Source organism: Scomber scombrus, chromosome 7 (assembly GCF_963691925.1).
Source record: "Scomber scombrus chromosome 7, fScoSco1.1, whole genome shotgun sequence".
Classification (NCBI taxonomy): Eukaryota; Metazoa; Chordata; class Actinopteri; order Scombriformes; family Scombridae; genus Scomber; species Scomber scombrus.
Window position 1 is genome coordinate 15,244,877 of NC_084976.1, and position 20,671 is coordinate 15,265,547.

The 20,671-nt window shown below is 40.2% G+C and overlaps 1 protein-coding gene across 1 annotated transcript in view; it reads right to left on the reverse strand.

The window, feature by feature from the left end:
- Positions 1–20,671, reverse strand: part of fhod3b (formin homology 2 domain containing 3b) — a 93,356-nt gene that overhangs the window by 7,854 nt on the left and 64,831 nt on the right. Inside the window, exons 6-17 of the mRNA XM_062422483.1 lie at positions 10,908–11,002; positions 9,730–9,841; positions 8,562–8,656; positions 7,851–7,994; positions 7,448–7,686; positions 5,943–5,967; positions 5,304–5,635; positions 3,198–3,305; positions 2,882–3,016; positions 2,382–2,432; positions 1,350–1,540; positions 83–637 (exon numbers count right to left, since the gene is read on the reverse strand). Coding sequence (XP_062278467.1) covers positions 83–637; positions 1,350–1,540; positions 2,382–2,432; positions 2,882–3,016; positions 3,198–3,305; positions 5,304–5,635; positions 5,943–5,967; positions 7,448–7,686; positions 7,851–7,994; positions 8,562–8,656; positions 9,730–9,841; positions 10,908–11,002 — 2,082 coding nt within the window. The remainder of the gene's footprint in view (positions 1–82; positions 638–1,349; positions 1,541–2,381; positions 2,433–2,881; positions 3,017–3,197; positions 3,306–5,303; positions 5,636–5,942; positions 5,968–7,447; positions 7,687–7,850; positions 7,995–8,561; positions 8,657–9,729; positions 9,842–10,907; positions 11,003–20,671) is intronic.

Genomic DNA, 20,671 nt, shown 5'->3' on the forward strand with positions numbered 1-20,671 from the left:
GTTACTGTAGAACATCATCCCTTTGACAAATATACATGGATGATTATCAAAGTAAGTACATAAAATCAGCTCCAAATCATACCTGCTTCAATGTCATTGGTGAGTTTCTCCTCCCGCTCCTCCCTCTCCAGAGTGCTACTTGTTGAGGAGATGCTGGATGCAGAGCAGTTGTCTTTCTCATTCACTTCCTCGTTCTGTCTCTCCTTCTCACTCAGCAGTACACTGTCTTCTACATCCCTTTCCATCGGCTGCTCCTTCTCTGACCCCTCCTCTAACTCAACATCCACCTCCACGTCTGTCTCTCCCACCTCTGCTACATCAGCGACCTCTGCTTCTTCCACCTGCTCTTCTACATCTCCCTCATTCATGCACTCTTTCTGTTCCTCGAGCTTCTCCTGCTCTCGCCTCTCGTCTTCCTCCGTGCCTACCTGTTCGTCTGCTGCTGGCTCTGCAACTACATTCTGGTCTGACTGAGTCTCCCTGACATCCTCCGTCTCTGCAGGCGACTCAGTCTCAGTCTGCTGCTTGTCTGGCTCAGAGGGAGGTGTGGGGGAAGGTTCTGATACTGTTAACTCTGGCGCTGGACTTTTGGTTCTGGTCTGTGGGTCAATGTTTGGCTCTGAGATGTGTTCTGTTCCTGGAAGAGAAATCAAAACGTGGAAAAAATGTTACGTTAAGTACTTCAGTTATTTGACTGTACATTATCTGATAGTCTTCAGAAACATTCTTTGTTTGCAATTAAAACAGCTTCAAATTGCTTCCTGACATGTCCTTTATTGCACTGAGAAATTGTCTAAACTCAACTTACAGTCCCAGACTTTAAAAGTAATTCAAAAAGCAATCATCAAATTCTATTAGCATGGCTCATGACCATACAACATGACTGTTACTGTGGCTTTGAGAGAGTTTACAACTTCTGAGAGAAAAACTGTTTTATTTATGTTTTCTTTTTAGTAGTCACCAAATAAGTATGTTAAGAAAAATAATTATATTTGAAAGGTAGGTAAAAAAAAAAAAAAAAAAAAAAAAAGTTTCTTTCCCCAAAACATCCAGCACAAACCTTTTTTGATTGCAGCCATGACAAATTACCTTCAAATCACTGAGGGTCTCATTAAAGCTATTTCAAATGCAGGAAATTTAGATATTTGTGTAGGTGCACTCCCCACCCTCTATAGACACACTTACACACTCAACATTCTCTATTCTCTGACAATAACCCGGTATCACATATATGTGACAGATGCACTGACAGTCTGTATTGTCTCAGCCAGCTCTGTAAACCAAAATTACAATCCACTCATGTTCATAACTCTCAAGCATTAATGATGAATAAATGGTTGGCAAATTACCCAATTTCTGTTGTGTGCTGGCGACCGTGTCCTCCTGTGAGATGATGGATGAAGGTGTGGCACAGCGAGATGCGGAGCGGCTTGCGGGGTTGGAACTCAAACACAAAGTGATTTCTGTCCGTCCTCTTGTTGGTGCTCTGGGTCGCTCCCGCTCAAAGTCCTCTGCAGCTAGTCTCTCCACAGCCTTGTACCTGCAACAGCAAAGAGTAGCTTCCAGATGTCTGCGCAGTGTGGTTTAGATGTGTGCCAATCTGCTGTAGTTCAGCCATTTGATAGTTGTGGTATGACTAAACAGAAACTTACTGACTGTTGTATGAAAATATCACAACTCTAATTGAAGTGATTTTCACAGTTTTTTATGAGCAGAAAAAAATGACACCATCCTAGATTTTTAAAGAAATTCATGAATTCAAAAAATACAATCTTCTGAGAAGATAACATTTTAGAGATATGAGGATTTCATCATATCTGATGAACAATTCTGCCAGGTTTTCATGAATTCTAGCAATGATGTCAGCATTTTCACTGTTAACATTCATGACATGTTTGTCTTATTCCTGGGTAACTATGGGAAAATGGAGCTGTAATTACATTACTGACGGGACTGAAACGATGACCTATGAAAGCCTTTTTTAAAAAAAAGTTTCTAAAGAGTCATTAAAATGTTGTTGATCTCAAAGCACGCGACCAGAAGCATATTCCAGTTCACAGGGGTGAAAGAGGCAAAAAAGGTAAGAATGAGCTATAAAACATACTGATGCAGTCATTGGGAGACAACTGGACCAGATCCATGCCAAAACACAATTACACACTTGTCCTGTTAACTTTGGGATATCTTAATGGTGAGCAGGCCTAGAGGGGCCCCGACACCTATAATTCAGCCTGAGGCTGGGTGTAACTTGCTTTACATCTGCCATCCATTTTAGAAAAGGATCTCAAAGCATTTACAAATCTCCTTTGTTTTTTATGTATCTTCACAACTGGAGCATTACGGAGAATCCATGTGAACTCATGATATGAAAGTTAACTCACCTTTCCTCTCTGGCTTGTCTTGCTTCTTCCCTCTTGTCTACTAAATCTTGACTGGGACAAAAATGTAGAAAGACAGAAACAGCCAGAAGAGAGTAATAAAGAGAAAATTTAGAACCTTCATTCATAATTTATGTTTGCTTTTTTACATGGATATTGAATTTGATGATTGCCTAACTGAATATGATATTTTTTAGGGCAAAGAAATAAAACTGAGATATATAACATACTAAGTCAATATACCTGAGCAAGACCAAGCTGCTATGATAGCCATGATTCAACATATCTCTATATGAGCCTTCAAAAGAGAGACAACCCAGCTCTCATGAGTTTGACTCAAGAGTGGAGCCACATGTTCCAAAATTTCAAAATGCCAATTCAAATCTCTTCATTGGCTGTACAGCTCCCTATGGTACAATTTAAAGAGATAATATTGTCACTCTGATATGAAGTAATGCAGTGCTCTGACAGTAGCTGTGTCTGATTTGTAAGTTGAGACTGACTTGAAGCGGTTCCTCTCTTCTCTCTCGATCCTCTGCAGACGCTCCTCTCTTTCCAAGCGTCTCCTCTCTCTCTCTGCAGCCAGAGACTCCTGATGCTGTCTGAACGATGAAGTTAGCAAGCCCCCTAAAGCAGGTCTGCATGCCAAAGATACAAAAAATATGTGAAAATATGAGGAACATTGAGGGATGAGTCTGTGTTTTGATTTTAATATGTTATCACTTCCGCAAAGGGAGCTTTACAGATGGGGTGAGTAATGTTGTAACAGCCATATCCAAAAATGTTGAGCATTAGCTACGGAACAGTTGACATGCCAACCTGTCAGGTTTGGAGTCTGGAGTGGAGGACGTTGAACTAGTGAAGCGACTGATGGGTGACGTAGGAGCCTGGTGCCTGCCAGGGTATGGAGTGCCATTGGCACTAATTCTGTAAAAAGAGAGGAAAATAAATGCTTTGTTCTCTCCTAATACATTTTCCAAGGCAGTGAAGAGGGCTGCACATCACTTCAAGGATCTATGAGGTGTGATGTGATTCTGCTGGGCAGTTTACTCTGAGAAATGACTCTGCTGGATAAAAGAACAATGCTGCTAAGCACTTGGAATTTAAACAACTTTACTGTTAAGAAATCCATGCCAAAATCCCTGGGAGGGTACCTGCAGGTGCATTGCTTATCTATGTTTGTAGATGGGAATCTTTCATAAATCCATCTCGTCATCAGACCTTTTTTTTTCTCAAAGGACTTATAATTGTTCTGTTGAATCTGACTCATGCACATTTTGTCCTAGAACAGTTGCACAATACATTGTGTATAAAAAACAGTTAACAATAGATGATAGGATCAATAATTGAAAACAAACAAGCATTCTACTACTAGTGCCACAACTACAAAACATAAGGGTAGACTTCACTACATCCACATCTCCCTGAAACTACTAATGTACTACGTCAAAAAGTCAGTTCATCCAGCCTACTCATGTGGAACAGACATAATGTTAATGTGGAACACAACAACACAAGCTCGGACCTCCTCCCACAAGGAAACGCCAAGCTCAGGACAGCAGGGAGTTGGGACAATGACACTAACTTGTCCACCAGGGGAAAGTGGACTCAGAGCCTACAGGTGGATGGAGGGGCTTTTGAAATGCTGTTAGCAGGAGCGACACAAGCTGGAGCAACAAGTGACCGCATAGCTTTCAGACAAGCGGTGTGACAGCACCAAGGCAGAGAAAGAGTAAGCAAAGCAATGATGCTGTGCGTTGGATATAAGCTGTTGTGAGAGGAGTATGTCTGACCTAGTGCACAGGTTTTGCTTTATAAATATTACGTGTCTTGTCCCTGCACAGTCTTGTAACAGACGACCTGTTGACTTCTGTCCTTACCTTTCAGCCCAGCAGGGCTTTCTAGCAGTGAAAGATGTAGTGGAGTTGTTTGTGTCTGTCAGACTGAAGATGGAAGGTACAGTAAAAAAAAGAAAGAGATTAACAGTAACATCAGACACCCCAAAGATAAAAGAATAAGGTGTTAGTCACACAGACAAGATAGAGGGGCAGTAGTTGAAGGTCAGAGGGCTGCAAGACCACACGACATGACGACAGGGGCAAGACATTATCTCTATTGGTCTTACCAATTCCACGTGTTACTTAGAAAGCTAGAAAAGTACTGCAAATCCAACTAAATAACACTGCTTTAGAGGATCAATACATCACTTTTTATGGTCCGTTGCATAAAAAAAACGGGGAATCATTTTTTTCTCAGTTGGCATCAGAGATACACGCAGAGGAACTACTGCGCCAGTTTTGATGTGGCTGTCCATCCTGTTTCCATTGCAACAGATCTCTGCAGGACTGTGAACAACTAAGAGTGACTGTGACTCATGCTAATACTTAAAGTTCCTTAATGCTTAGAATTAATTTATTGACTTGTCTTGAATTAAGTGTGGTGCAGAACCACAATGAAAGACAGATGAGTAGTAAATACAGTATCTGCAATATAACGGTTTCCAGCAACAGAGAAGAGAAAAGGAAGTAATTATGACTTTCCTTTTTTCTGGTACTGTGTGTCTTTGGAGATGACATATGCCATATAAATCACTTCTAGTGAGAAATAATGGCCTTATGCTCACTATGATGAACAAAACATTTTTTTATGGATTAGGGAGGTAGAGAGGGACTCAGCTATAGAATAACTTCACGGTATGCACTTTTGAAGAGCATCATTTGAAATTAAATAAGATTTTGAATCTGAGCATATCTGTTTTTCTCTTTTTACTCTGATGATGCTTGTGGTTGTCTCTGCTGGGTGTACAGTGAATTACATAGATACATAGACAGCAGTGATGGGGAGGACAGTGTGTTTGGACATTTGAAGGTATAATGGGAGGCCTTATGCAAAACATGTAGGTGAACTGTAGCTCCTACGCTCTACCTGAAGTGCCTTTCTCTGTTCGAGCCCGTCTCACTCTCCTTGGCCCCAACAGACACCTGGCTCTGGTTCAAGTCAGGGGATGGAGAGAGAGGGAAGGGGGATGTGGTTGGGGTAGACTGACACTGACTTTGGCTCAGACGGTGAGCAGAGCCTGGCACTTTACTCAGAGCGACAGGGACGACACTGTCAGGTGGCTGGGGAGGTGCAGACCAAGGACTAATGGTCCTCTGTTTTGGTGCGACGGACACAGGAGAAGATGTCCTGGTCTTGAAGCCGAGATATTCTCTCTGCCCTTCAGGGTCACTGGTTTTAGGGAGGACGCTGGCCATACACTTTAAGTTCAAACACATGTTAGGGGTGTCTGCTACAGCTGGTGCCCCACTAGGATGACAAAATACAAGAGAGCAGGAGTCCAAATTGGTAAAAGGAAAGAATTATACTTAAAAAACTATGGCAGAGACACTATGGAAAAACAAAGGGAATGGGGCATTGTTTCACGCCTAGCAAACTAGTTAGCCTAAAATACCTGCAAGTGCCCTGTCTAGAGGACTCAATGACTGGATGACTTTCATCATCTGCCTCTTCATCGTCCTCCTCCTCATCCTCTTCCTCTCCCTCCTCCTCCTCATCTCCTTCCTCCTCCTCTTCCTCCTCTTCCTCTTCTCTGTGGCGAGAGGATTGGTTTGAGGGTTGAAAGGAGGAAAGGGAGGATGTAGGCAGGCAAGAGGGAAGAGAAGTTGGACAGAGACAATATGAAAAACACACAGTGGTAAATGAGCCCAGAAAGACACACACAGTACATGCTTGTGAAAAAAGCAACAGGTTATTAGTGTGGAAGATTGAGACGGTTAGTAGGTTTTTCATCCCAAAATGTTAACAATGGACAGGCATGGGCAACAGTTAAAAGTACAAATAAGTAACATTTCTGCAATAACATAAAAAAAAATTACTTGACTGAAGAAAAAAAAAAGATTCATTTCAATAATCAGTGTTAAGGCTTTAGGAGATATCTTCTGTGTTTGAACAGATAGCCTGGGATACATCGTCATACATGAGTCTGTGGCCAGTTTGCTACTTGTATCCATCCCTCTTGGTGGCCTGGATTTCATTAACAATATGGAAAATGGCGATTTTCTAAGGTGGCTTGAATTTCCTGTGCCGGCCTGGAAGAAGCTAGTCTGGTATCATATGACCTGCTGGATTGAATTTAAGTATACCTGAAGACCTGAGTGCTACCACAAATTTTAATAGGTATGCCACTTTTAAAAAACAGCTGTTTGTTATTAATTATAGAGGATTGGAAAATGTGGTACTAGGAAAAGGAAGTGATCTGTGCTGATTTTAAAGACAAAAAGCAAGACTTTCAGTAATTCCTTGTTTAAAATTCAAACCCAAATTTTTGTCTGATGACTTATGACCTGTAATAAAAAGGGCAATAACAAGTTAGTATGATTTCTGTGAATAGGGACTGTGCCTGGTGGTTTTACAGGGTGCAGTCCAAGCTACTGTATAATTAAACATGATTGCAATTTGCTTCTTGCCTGAATCACAAGTTGTGGTTTCTCTCGAGTTTGTTTAGTCACAACAGGTTTGTCATATATAAAACAGCTTGCACGGTGTTTAAGTTCAATACACTTTCACTAAAGGAAGCATGACTTGAGACAGATAGCAGGCAGCTCATATCGTGTGTTGACAGCTGTTGAAGCTTCATATTTCCATCAGTGACAGAAGAATGTCTTTGACAGTGGGAAAATTCATTTAAATGTCCCTTTGCTGCAGCAGTTTTTCTTTGTCTAGCTTTAAATGACTATATAATTAAATTCTCTGCTTTGGCTCTGGATAGAGTGGAAGCATCGCTCCAAGACTGAAATATAATAAAACACTTGCTGTCGAGCTGCCCCAGTGAAACAACTAAATACTCCACGGACGCAGGAATACTTTTTGATAGCTTTTTTTTTGTTGCAGCTATCTCTCAGGGTTTAAAGTACACAAGATCAAAACAAACCCTCCTGGCTGAACCCTTTAAAACCAGCATCAAACCAAGTTCAAGCTAAAATGGAAGCAATGATAAAGTGTCCTTTCTTTTCTTGAGTATCTTCCATTTTTCCACTTTTCCATCCATCTCTGTCCTCCCCTCGCCTCACCTTTCACTGATGTCTTCGACACGTTGGCCCCCAAAGGGCAGGAAGCTGCTTGCATGAGTAGTGCTGGGTGATGCTGGGGCAGAGGCAGGACCTCTATTCTGGAGCGAGTGTCTCCGGCTACGTCTTCTCTCCAGGCCACGCCTCTCGTTGGTGCCGCCAACACTGGCCCGTCGTCGTTCCTTTCGGACGTTAGGAGGCAACTGGGTTTCTTCATCACCATCCTCATGGCGGAGAGTCATCTGGGGCCGTGAAGCAGTACAGAGATACTCAACATCACCTTTTGGTACATACTACATTTCTGGCAGTCTGTCAGAACAGAAGTGACATGGCCTACGCTCTATAATGACACGCACATTAACAATACATTAAGCTTGATTATTATATGATGTGTAAACTTCCTGACCTCATAGATGTTGAACTGCTCTACGAGGTCGAGGTCAGTACCCTTCCTGTTCAGATGTCTCTGGGCCATGGCTTCAATGCCCTGCTCCTCCAGACAGTCTACCATGTCATAGTAGGAGTCCTGGTCTGGGAGGCCTGCCAGAGTCTGAAACACAACCACACACATACATTTTATACTGTCATGTCTCGCTCATGTTTCAGGTTAACTGTCAAGAGAAAAAGAAATGTTGGAACGTTAGAGAAGTATCAACTGAGAGACAGAATGGAGTAAAAACCAAAATCTGTTTTCTCTAAACCTTGTATTGAAATGTGATCTATAGCAAAATATGCTACCTGAATAAAATTCAGTCAGTAGTTTTTAAATGGATTTATAATGTTTGTAATCAACTGTAATCAAATCAGAATTTCACTACTACTTTTCATGTTAACGAGGGTAATTTTAGGATTCTTTTATTGACTCCTTCACTATGTGAATGGGTGGAAATACTTTACAGTCACCAGCATTTATTCTCTGTGCCAAGTTTTCTCAAATGCCATCACACAACATATTGAATTTACACCAGATGTCAATCTAATTTTAATGTGTAAACTGAGTCTTAAAGATAGAGACCTAAAAGAGGGAGATATGAGAGCAAACCATGTGATAGAGAAAATAACTGGTATACTGCTTGTTGATTCATTAGTAATGAAACTCCCCAAATTATTTACTGACCTTATTGATGAGTGTCATTGCATACACCAGCAGCTCTGTATCCACTCCATCCTTCTCATCCAAGATCTCCATGACATTTGACCACAGTTTTGTGCCTGCAAGACAAGACAAACTTCAAACAAAACAGCTACACTCAGCTGCCTACACTACTATACTTCTTTAAAAATACACTGTTGATGATAACAGTAAAGACTGAACTATGTCCATGTGCTCATCTTAAGGCATAAAAAAATATTTTGGCTCCAATAAACAACAAGGAATCAGAATAACTGTTGTGTCATCTCACGGCTCCAGGAGACGAAATGCAGTCATAGCAGCCTTCCTTTGGCAAAGTGGAAGTGGAAAAACAAAGCAGGGGCGACTTCTACAGTGAGAAAGAAGCTGCTCTGAGCCTCAGCCACAAGGGTCAAGTCCATCTCCTTTTCATTAGGAGATTGGGGATCAGGTTTAGTCTTCTTATGCAACAGCAGAAGTGATGGGATAAGACAGAGTTGAGACAGACGGATACCCAACTCCTGCACGCTGATGCTCAACCCCCTGTTGTACACCACAGCACAATGTGGCGCTTTTAGAGCAGCAGGTAATTGAACCCCAGTGCAGGCGAGAGTTGCAGTCTGTCTCAATAAGCCTCGTTCCATGCTTGGCCAGGGAGCCGCTCAGGACAACTGATCTGACTACTGTGTAATGGGAAACTGTGTGTGATCTGCAGTTAGCTGAACAGCACCACAGCTCTATCAAAATGAATGGCTAGAAGGGTGGAATTGCATGGAAAATCTACCCTAAAGAGGAAATCTACATACTATTTCTATAATATTTTCCTGCTCAGGGTTAACTGATTTGAGTTAACTTAAGATAAACAACAGATGATTAAAACTGAGCTAATGACGTGATGCTGAGACAAATCCTGGATCATTTCTGATCAGTGGGAGGCCCAACCATTCAAATAAAATACATTTGGATGTAATACCTCAGAGAGTGAGTGCAAAGAATCTTACTGACCAACACCAAAAATTGTCACCTGATTACTGATATGGATCTAGATGTCTGATTAGATATCTAGACAGTATCTAGATGTCATTTTCTGTGAGACAAATGACAACCAGTGTGTTAGGTGTGCTGGTTTGTTCGACTCCCTGAACTATATGGTTTTTCCTGGGTGTGTTTTTACCTCTTTTGGCATCCACGACATTCACAGCCTTTATAAGAAGGGCGGCGTTAGACTCTGTGTACTCCACAAACACCAGCAGAAGCTTTAGGGCTGTCTTCACCACCAGACGGAACTACACAAAGAAAAAAACACAGTTAATAAAGAATCTACAGCGCAGTACCCGCCTCTAAATCCAAGCACTTAACACACAATCCTTTTGATTCCAACTGTAAACTGTGTTTTTGTTCACACCCACGGACCTACGGGATACAGTATGTGTGAGTATGTGTTGCATTAGAAATTCCAAATGCTAAATGGTATCATATTGTCTTATAAAAGCTTTTCCTGTCTGAACCATCTGGAGTGGTTTGATAAGAGCCATGTGTGACGTTGGGGCAATACTAAATAGACCTTTTATAGCTCATGTGAACACACTGTACTTCCATACTATACTCAAAAAGCACAAGATAGCACAAAAGTTTAAAAAAGAAGACTGAAATCAGTTTAAATAAAAACATGACAATGATGACTAATAAAAAAAGAGAATCCTTAAAATGCTGTAAGATAACTAAAGCAGCTTTCTAACAGATATGTACACCAAATTTACAAAAATGTAAAGAGAGAAATACTAGTAGGAGAGTAAAAGGCCTGACACAAACTAAAGCTGTCAATGTTAATTTTCCAAAGAGTGAAACTCAACATCATGTCAGAGGCAATAAAACCATGAGAAGTAATTTAATGCTTCTGAACAGCTGCCACATGAGCACAATGATGGACATGCAACACCACAATGATCATGGTCAAAATTATTGTTAACGATGGAGATTTGCCATATAAAGTGATTGGCAAGAAAATATTTTGATTTAAAAAAACAAAGATGATGCCAAACATTATATTGAAAAATGTACACAGGAAGGCAGAGGGTTAGGGTTATACTGTAATTGAGGAGAGACAGGAGAGCCCATGCAATTTCCTCATCTGCTGCAAACCTGTTGCACATGAAACTATTTGGCCACTAGAGGGCTGAGTTCACCACACTGACGTGAGCTCATGTTGACAAAGCAGTGAGGTATGACATTTCAGATTATATGATTATTTCAGATTAGTCAGCGCACAGATGCTGTTTCTGAGCTGATTTTACAGTACATATACTGTACTGGAGAGGCTGTGGTATGATCTTGTGAAAAATTATTCTTTACCTTGGACCCGACAAGGCTGTAAAGCCACTGGACCGTTTCATTGTGAGATATGAGGCCGTTCATCCCATCCACATACAGCATGATCTGTCCAAGAGCTGCAGAACGAGAAATAACGAGAGATAGAAAGAGAGAGAGTCTGGTTAAACATCTATTGTTCCAGTTTTGTTTTATTCTTCTCTTGCTAGAAAAACTGACCATAACATTTGTCTTGCTCAACACCCAAAATAATGAGAAGAACACTAAACGCTTACTCTGAATGTTTCTGTGTGTTTTGAAAATTGTTAATGAATCCCAGAGTCTCTCAGTCTTTAGTTGATTGTGAAATATTTGTGTGAAGAATGATGTAGTACAGGCAGAAAGGTGAGATATACAGTTTTGGGAGGATCAGATAGGAACAATTCACAGTGTAGTCTATCCCTGGTATGATAAAAGATAATGTAGGATTTATGAGAAGAGATTTATAAGATATAACATATTCACTTCAAACCATTGAGAGTCTTAAGCCTACACACAACTACACACAGACAGATGTGTATTATTGTGAAAGGTGTTAATAATAATCCTCTGCCCACTATGATCAAAACTACAAAGAAACTGGAGCTGTTGTGAAGATAAACTTTAAAAAGAAAAAAGAAAAACAGCACTCGTCCACTCATCACTCAAGTCAGTGGAGATGACTGGAGGGAAAATATTTGAGCAGACTACCTCACTGGATGCTGACATTACTTCCATCTGTAACAGGATACATAAATAAGAACAAAATAAGAGCCAAGGGATCTCAGTGGGGGGCAGTAAAAGTGTAGGGCTTCTGTTAAAGAAGGGGCTGGGGGAAGGGAGAGAAACACTGCCGGACAGACAAAAGCCCCTTTAAATATGTGGTCTTTATGGGTTTTTTTTTGGTTTTTTTTACAGTCTGTACTTAAAGCATCTCAGTGGCCATCCACACACCAGGAGTTAATGCATTCACACAGCAGACCGCACTAACAGGATGAGCTCAATTTGACCTCAATGCAACTAAATGTGATACAAAAACTGAGAGTGAAAAAAGAAGTATAGTGGAACAGTTTTCGAAGGACTATTTCACTTAGAGCTAATACACCAGAGAGTTTAGCCATGAAAATCCTCCCTCTTGCAAATATGAGAAAAGTGATGAGTTTGTGTTTGATCAAGTTCAGAGATGTATTAGTGGCTGAAGGATTCATGGGCTGCAAAAAGTGAAACATCAGGTTCTTTGGACTGTTACTGTTACAAATCCAGGAAAAATCTCTAACAACAACTAAATAAAATACTTAAACATTTATTGAGAGTTGCTTAGAAGACTACCATCTAATCTCCTCTTATGATGAGAAGCTGCAGCTTCTCTCATATATTTTCCCTCTGCTCTTCTCTAGAGGGGCATGAAAATTGTAAATATGCTGTAGATAAGCCAAAATTCCCAGGTGCAGCTGCTGTGTGTGCATGGTTCATGAAAGTGTATGGGTAGATGCATGAGTGCATGTGTGTGCGTGCATGCTGACGGCCCACTGCAGAAGCAGCGGCAGTTCATCTTTTATCAATCAGGGTTAATTACTCACAACATGTCAGACCAGAGCATTCCTAACAGTCCTCTCCTGCTGCGAGCTCTGAGCCGGGTGTCACAGCAGTCGGCAGTATGGACAATATGGCGTATCAAAGCAGACCACATCAGAGTGTGTTTATGAAAACATGATTAACCCCCTCAGTCAGCGTCAGACTAGAGTGTCACCCTCTTACGTATCCCCACCTCCCCCACTTTGTATGGCACCACTGCTGACAGATGAGTGACAGCAGTAATGACATGATGTACAGCTGCTCTACTGACTCCAGAATGGACTCCTACATGTAAAAGTGACTAAAATAAGAAGTAATATTGATTCCTAAGACAGTACTACAGTAGAAAAGTAATGGCATCACTAACCAAGACACAAACAGCTGTGACTTTTGCCGGATGAGTAATGAGCTGCATGCTTCTTTTCGAATTGGTAGCCGATGTCTGACCTGCAATATCATCACTGCACAGACTTTTATCTCTTGGCTGCACCTGTGTACAGTATCTGCCCTGGTGCACAGAGGTTTTGAGGAATGTCTATTGAAAACAGGGGTGAGAAAAGATAGGAGGCCTTAATGAGGCTTTTAAATGTGTCATTACACAACATGAATGTTCAGCTGCTGACAGATGAGACATTAGTGATTGTTCCCAAAGTCAACCACGGAATGAAATGACTTTTAGATCATTCTGACATATTATCATAAGACGTTAGTGAAAGATATTACAGATAGGTTATGGGTTTCTCTTTTACTTAAGCATTCAGCCAAGTAAAATAAAATCAGAATGAAATGTCTATATCATATGTGAATTTAATTTAGTGAGCAGCTAAGATGCTAAAAATATATGATATGCAAACACGCCAGAAACCACACAATCATTACCTTTTCTTTCAGATTCATTAAAACTGCTGCTTCATGGAATTATTCAATGCCAGCTGCCATTTATATACATTTCAACTTTAAGTACCAGAAACCACATGGACTGCAGTAACCATGTGAACAGTTGGGTAAAACGATACCGTAACTGTTTCAAAAAAATAAAATTACCTTCCATTATGGGAAACTGCAACCAGTCTGGTCAGAAACAGTTTAAAGGAAACATCTAATTACTCTCAAAGCAATCACTTTTCTGAACTGCAAATGGAACTTATTTCCACACTCTTCTTATTAAATTAGTCATGAAAGTGCTCTGGAAAATGAAAAGTTACCTGTGGGTTGCAATTCCGGCTTTAAAATGTGTGATCAAATTGTAATAACAGAGTGAACTTCCCCCTTCTTCATACCTTTGTGGATAGCAGCAAATAGCTGAGACTGTGGCTCTAGAACCTGGGATTTGTTTTTAAACTCAACAACAGACAGTCATCAATAACTTTGCAAGAGGGTTAATAAGAAGAGCATGTGAGTGCTGAGTCTGTACAGGACACCCTCCACTTCAAGCACTGATCTGGGGCCAAAAATGTGGGCCTCCATTCAAGTAATCATGAGCAGCTCTAAAATACCTCACACAAAGTACAACAATAACATTGCTCAGTCCCTTTGCATGTATGTCACGTAATGAGATGTTGGCAGACAATGAGCTGCCTTCAAAGCACAGTGATTAGAATTTAAATGTAAGCCATTATGGGAAAGGATAGCTGAGGAAGAAAGATTTAGCTTAAAATAAACTTGGAAGTGTTCAATGAGCAGTCTGGCAGCTGTGCAGCACTCCCACATTTCTTTCAACACTTAACATACATTGCTTTAAGAGTAAATATACAATTTGAATGGCATCAAGATGCAGAAGAGAGTGTACTGACTGGAGGAGACAGACCCAGTTCCTGTGTCTGAACCAGAAACCCAGAGAAGTAAAAAGTCATGCGACTGAGTGGAAGTGTTTCTTAAGGGCCTCTCCCTCTCATAAACCACAGCAATTATCTTCCACTGCCCCAGGAATGTGCAGGAAAGGCTGCTCCCTGACCACTGCTGAGGTGAGAAGCAGTATGAGGTCTGGGTGGCAGCACCAACATGAGCCAGCTGACTTATATGCAGTTGTAAAAAAAATACAGATTAATTTATCAATGAAGATGCAAGAAATCAACTCAACAACTTCCCCTCTGCAAACCCCTGCGCCACATTTTGGAATTCATCAAAACTGGGTCAGCCAAACTGTCAGTCATCAGGCTACATTTATTTTACCAGGACTTTGGGAAAGGGGCCCAATCTCCATCCCTTACAGGGCAACTTAGAGCCTCTTATCTTGTTATGCTCTGCATTAGCTGGGGGCTGGACTCACAGCTCTCTCCCTGTATCCACGTGAGCTGGACATGCTTTACTGCAAGGTCTGGCAAAGACGTTTTATGTCTATTCTTGTTCTATTATGTCACTAAAATAACTGTAAATTATTTAAATTTCAAGTGTGGATTTTAGTGCCCTCACTGGATTATGGGAACATAATGAATCAACATTGACCTGTGAATTCATTGCTGCTCATGTCCTCTTTACAGTTTTGTAGCTAATATTAATTATGCCCTCCAGGCATGTATTAAAACAAATAAAATACTCTACTTATAACATTCATTCATTCAACATACAAAAAAGTAAAACCACCATCCATAAAATGACATTAACTCCTTCCCCCTCATTAAAAATGCCATATACTCAGAATAAAGTTTTCCTGCTGGATATAAGATGACTCCTACAGTACTTCACTGAAAAAAGTCCATTCTGAGTGTTTGTACACTGGAGGCTTCACATTTCCACATCACACTTTTATATATTGAATATTGGATCATGATTGGCTCCAAACCAGTTGTGATGTCACAAATCCTGCTGATAGGTACACCCCTTAAAATCAAATTTTCAATGAGAACATAGAAATGTGACAATAACTTTCTAGTGTCAAACTGCACATACATCATTCTGCACAGTGAAGGTCAAACATCCAATTGAAGGAACAAGAGGAAAAACACATTTGTATTCATTTAGAGTTGTGTTTCTGACCACTTGATGAAATTAAATCTATATTCACTTTTCTTTAGCTCTTTTTTGGCCTCCTCCAACTCTGAAAGAAAACATCTGGGTCTTGGTTGCTAAATGCATTACAATACATTATGTTCGTCCGCTAGTCAGAAACTTTACATAGTGCAGGAGGACATTTAGTTTATCAGAGCTTTTTCTCTGAAAACAGCTAAAAACAAGGTTGATGAGAGCCGTGAGAATGAAGTTAAAAAATAAAATCTCAAGCCATAAAAACAAAACAAGCTGAAAGACACCAAAATGCTCCGTAAACTAAGGGCCACTGCAGCCTCTGATGATGTTTCTCTGTGGTTTCATCACAAAGAGCGACTCCTTTCACACTACACACAGTGACTTAATGAACTGTTAACACACAAATATTGATCACAGCAGCTTTAAATTAAAAAAAACTTTCCTTGTATTGGGGGTTTTTTTTCTACAGAATTTAGTGTCGTGAAAAAAGTGGTGAAACTGTGCTTAATGGGACTTTGATTATGTTAAAAGCTGAAAATTCCTTGTGGTACTGGCATTTAACATTACTGCATCCATGCTTCAAGCTCGATTCTGATTTAGAGTCTGCCTACCATAACAAGACAAGTTTATTACTCAGGACAATTAAACAGCTCTTACTGTATATGAACTGGATAAGACATGTTCATGGGTTACGTTCCATTTGTTGTTCAGCTAATAACCTAGGCCATTAGAGCCAGACAAACAGTCTCTGCCAAACCTATTCCAGTCACCAAGCCGACTGCCAGACTTACATTGAGCCACATATAGTAAAACTGCAGGGGGATACTTCTATTTCAGACCTAAATACACGTCTGCCAGCATCTAACGCAATTTATTGTGGGCCTAAGCCCAAACAAATTCCCAAAAGACAAACAAACAAACCTAATGGAACAATAGCATGAAGTAAGGCAGGGGAGGTGCTCCATTATTTGGCTGAGCTCCCTCTTCAGGCGCTGGAGACCTGATGAACTACTGCAGTGCTGAGCAGGCGACAGACTACAGCACTGTAAGAAAAATAAAAAGGCTAAAATATGTGCTACTTTCTATACATCTCTACTTCCCCTGTATTCATAGAAGTATAAAGCTCATAGCGTAGAGGGATACTACAGACATTTTAGAAAATCATTTCAAGACAATGAAAAATGGAGAAAGCTCAATTGATGAGCTTTTCCACATCTCATCCAAGCAGGGAAGACTTTGGAGAAAAGCTACCGCATGACATCCACCCACTTGTAAAGTGAACTGAAAGATGAGCTGCTGTAAATTCTTACTGCTCATGAGAGACCAGTGGTGTGATTCGCTTTGGTTCTGGCTAGCCATATGCTGAATTCAGTCCCAAAAAACAGTCAGCTCACAGGAATCAACCGTAAAACCCACTTGAATGCTGAGCATTTCAGTCTATGCCTGTGTGCTACATTTCTGTAAAAGATTTATTTTTTTTCCAAATTATAGTTTATGTATCTTAGACTGCAAGGTCAGAGATGATAAAATAAGAGCTAAAGAAATGAACCAAATCAAACAGTTCTTATAATATAATTAGCTTGTATAGTGAATTCTGTTACAGTATAACAGGCTTCACAGGGTTGTAATTCCACTGCCAGTGGGTTTGCTACGGCTAAAAACTTCTACAGAAGAAGAGAGAAGAAAAAGAGGGAGGAAGAATATAGGTCATGCAGGTGGGGTTGAATTGGGTTCAGATGCAAGCTGTCTGCTCATGTGAGGGGGATCTGAAGGGGTCTGTGGGGGTCTGACACAGGGGGAGGACAGGGAGGAACGTATCCGGCAGGAACACGGCTGTATGCTTAACCAAAAACATGACAACAGGTTGTTTTCCATTCAGTTAAAGGTTGCTTGGTCAAAGGTGTTTTTGTCTTAAAAATTGTAATTGTTGACCTGTACAGTAGGTAAAGGATTTTAAAATTACAGGCTGCAGTATAAAACAGTCAGTGGAGTATAGTGTATGTTTCATTGCAGCATGTATGTAAGCTGATGACTTAATTGAATAGAAAGAGGCCACGCTGGAGGCAAAGACAAAATGTTGCCAGTGGAGTTGAGTGGCTGCAGGCTGAAACCATGTGTCGTGCTCATTTCCGAAATTTTTACTCTGACTATATGAAGTCATTCTTGTTATTCAAAAGTCTCAGATAGGTTCAGGAGGCTGAATTATGTATGAAAACATCACTGGGGTTAACTTTTCAAATAAAAAATACAACTCAAACAAAAAACTTTACCTGCATCTGTAAAACAATGCAAACAAAAGAACATAAGAGTGGTATTGTAAATGTGTGTCCAGGAGAGGAAAAGTGAGTGTTTTGCATACTGGAGAGTTTTGTACAAAAGACCATCAGGAGCAGTGGCTTGCTTGGTGAGTTGCATGAGATCGGGTGGAGAACATACACATGTTCTCATGGGATCTCATTACAAATCAGGAGTTCAACTTCCTATTGGTACGACAGGGGCATTTCTATATATCTCTCTCTGACTCCAAACACAGAGCTTGTACAAATATGTGTGTCAGTATTTCTCTCTCAAGTTTCCTTTATCCTAGAGGACTTACCAGAGACCTTCCTCATCTTTTCCTGTGTATCATTCTTGCACAATCAGAAAAAAAAGGAAAAGATTACCCCTATAATGACCTGTTTTGCACAAAGTTGCTCAGCCAGCGTAGACAGAATGGAAATGTTTATCTAGACGATGGGCCATAGTAAAGGTCTCCCCCCTCTAAAACAGGCGACCTATAACACAGCCAGACAACACAATACACACTGTTTCCAACAAGAGCTTCCAACAGCACTGTTAACCCAACAACACCTGGGCTTTCACTTAATGCTCAAAAAACCACTGATGCATATATATTTGTTAATTTTGGTAACATATCTTAATTCCAAATTAATTAAGTGCCCTTCTAGTATGTAATGACATGTTGGAAACTCCAACAAAGATTGAGATTAAAAGCTAACTCTTGACTTTGGAAGCAGTAGTCTATAAAGCAGTCCTATCACAACATCAATTTGGTAGCTATTCTTGAAATTTCCATTTTTCTTTCCTGAAAACTTTGTGGATTTCTCACCTATCCTGACGTGAAATTTCCATGTTGAGATTGAAAGTTCATTCTTGACCCATTTTTAGATGTGATTCATTTCTTCACACATGTGAAGCTAGTGCTGAATCCAAGTGATTTTTTTTTTTACATTAACAAATGATTAAATGCTTTCATAAATACTCACATAGTTTGTCAAATCTTAAAAAGGAGGCATGCAGTAGTGAAATTAGCAGCTGTTTTGTTTGTTTACAGTTAAGACACACATGGATCGCACACTTTTGGAGCACAGATGAAAACCACTGCACTGATGTGTCACCGGATATTCTGCTTTGCTAACCGGCCACATGTAGTATAACATTTTATGCCACTGCATTGAGAAACACTATAAAGACCAACCATTATTTCAACAATAGGGTCTTGTGTTTCAGGTGCACTTGTAGCTTTGTGAAAAAGACTGCTGCCCACTAAAGTTACTGCTGTGTGACCCTAAAAGCTGGACTGAGCGCTGTTCCAGGTCTCAGACAGTTTAAGAGGCAATGAAACAATTGACTAGAGCACATCTCCCTTTCCCATTGAGGTTCTCTGAGCAGCTTGCTCTGTAAACCAGGAAGTCAAGGTGCTTTAACTTATGGCATTGTAACAACCGTGTCATTAAAAACAGGAGACCTCAAAATGGTAGCAGAAGAGAGAAAGAGAGAGAGAGAGAGAGAGAGAGAGAGAGAGAGAGAGAGAGAGAGAGAGAGAGAGAGAGAGAGAGAGAGAGAGAGAGAGACAAAGAGACAGATAGAGGGAGAGAGGGAGAGAGGAAGAAAGGATGAGATAAAAGCATAAAATGAAATATGGGAATGACTTATTTGATACAGTAATACTTTTGGACTGTTCACAACATGACTCCCATTTCTGTGGAAGCTATAAATTCATGAGTATAAGTTATAGCATTTAAGCCTGTGTATATACAATATAATACAGCATGCAATGAGATATGGCCTTCTGGGTATGAAAGTAATTTATGAAATGTTTAAGAATGTGTTTTTCCAAAAATGTATCCAAGACTTATTTGAAGGGTTTAAAAAAGATTGTTTCTCGAAATTCCTATAGATTAAAAACTTCAGCTACACTTCCAATTTTACTCCACCTCAAGGTTTAGAGATGTTGGGTGTTTTGTAAACAACAGTGTGCAGACAGAAATGGCATGGCCTTTAAGAGGTGCAAAACAGAGAAAGTGTAGCTAAAAACATAGCTTATGGTGAGGAATGTCAACAGTGAACATTTCAAAGCACTGAATAATTGCTTCAAGTTGACTGTAATTGGTTTGTCTTTAATCTCCCCTCTCTCTACCGCTCCCATTTTTACAGTTACCAATTAACCACAGTTGTTACTTGTGTTAGTGCTCTTTTAGTTAATACTAAACATGGAACGTTAATCCAGTAAAAACCGTGTTGTTGTTTTGCACATGATAGTTGGCTGCATGTCATCATTTGTCTTACTGAAACCTGGCTGTGTCAAGAAGAAGCTGTCAGTCTCATATAACTCATTTGAAAGCCTTGTTCTTAGTCTTTCTCACCCAACCTGGAAAACCTTACAGCCAATTCTATTTGTCATAGTGTACCATCCTCCTCCTACTTGTGGTTCCTAGAATCTCTAAAAGAAAAAATGGGAGGCAGAACCTTCAGCTATCATCCGGTGTAATCCAGTGTTAATATTTTTGGAGTAGAATATTTTTGGTTTTACTAACAGCATCGACCTTTTCACAAATACTCTCCCATATGTCGGTTTTTCTAGTAATATTTGTTTTTGTTATAACTCAATATATGTGTTAACCTCACTAGAACCTGATCACATTTCATTTTGTGCTTGCGGGCTTTCTGCTTGTCCAAACCCTCATTTAAATACTGCTGTCTCAAACCTGTTGCACCTGTTTATATTTACTCAGTTATTCTTAGTAGATCACCCGCAAAACACACGCAAACGAAACGCACTGTGCACGCAATTTAGTACCCTTTATTTGGGATCTTAGTAAATCAGGCCCTATGAGTGATATCAAACATGCATTCATTTATTTTCTTGGCCACTGGGGGGCAGCACAATAAGCTGTAAACAATATTAACACATCACATGTGAACATGTTAGTAAACAGTTGCCTAATCAC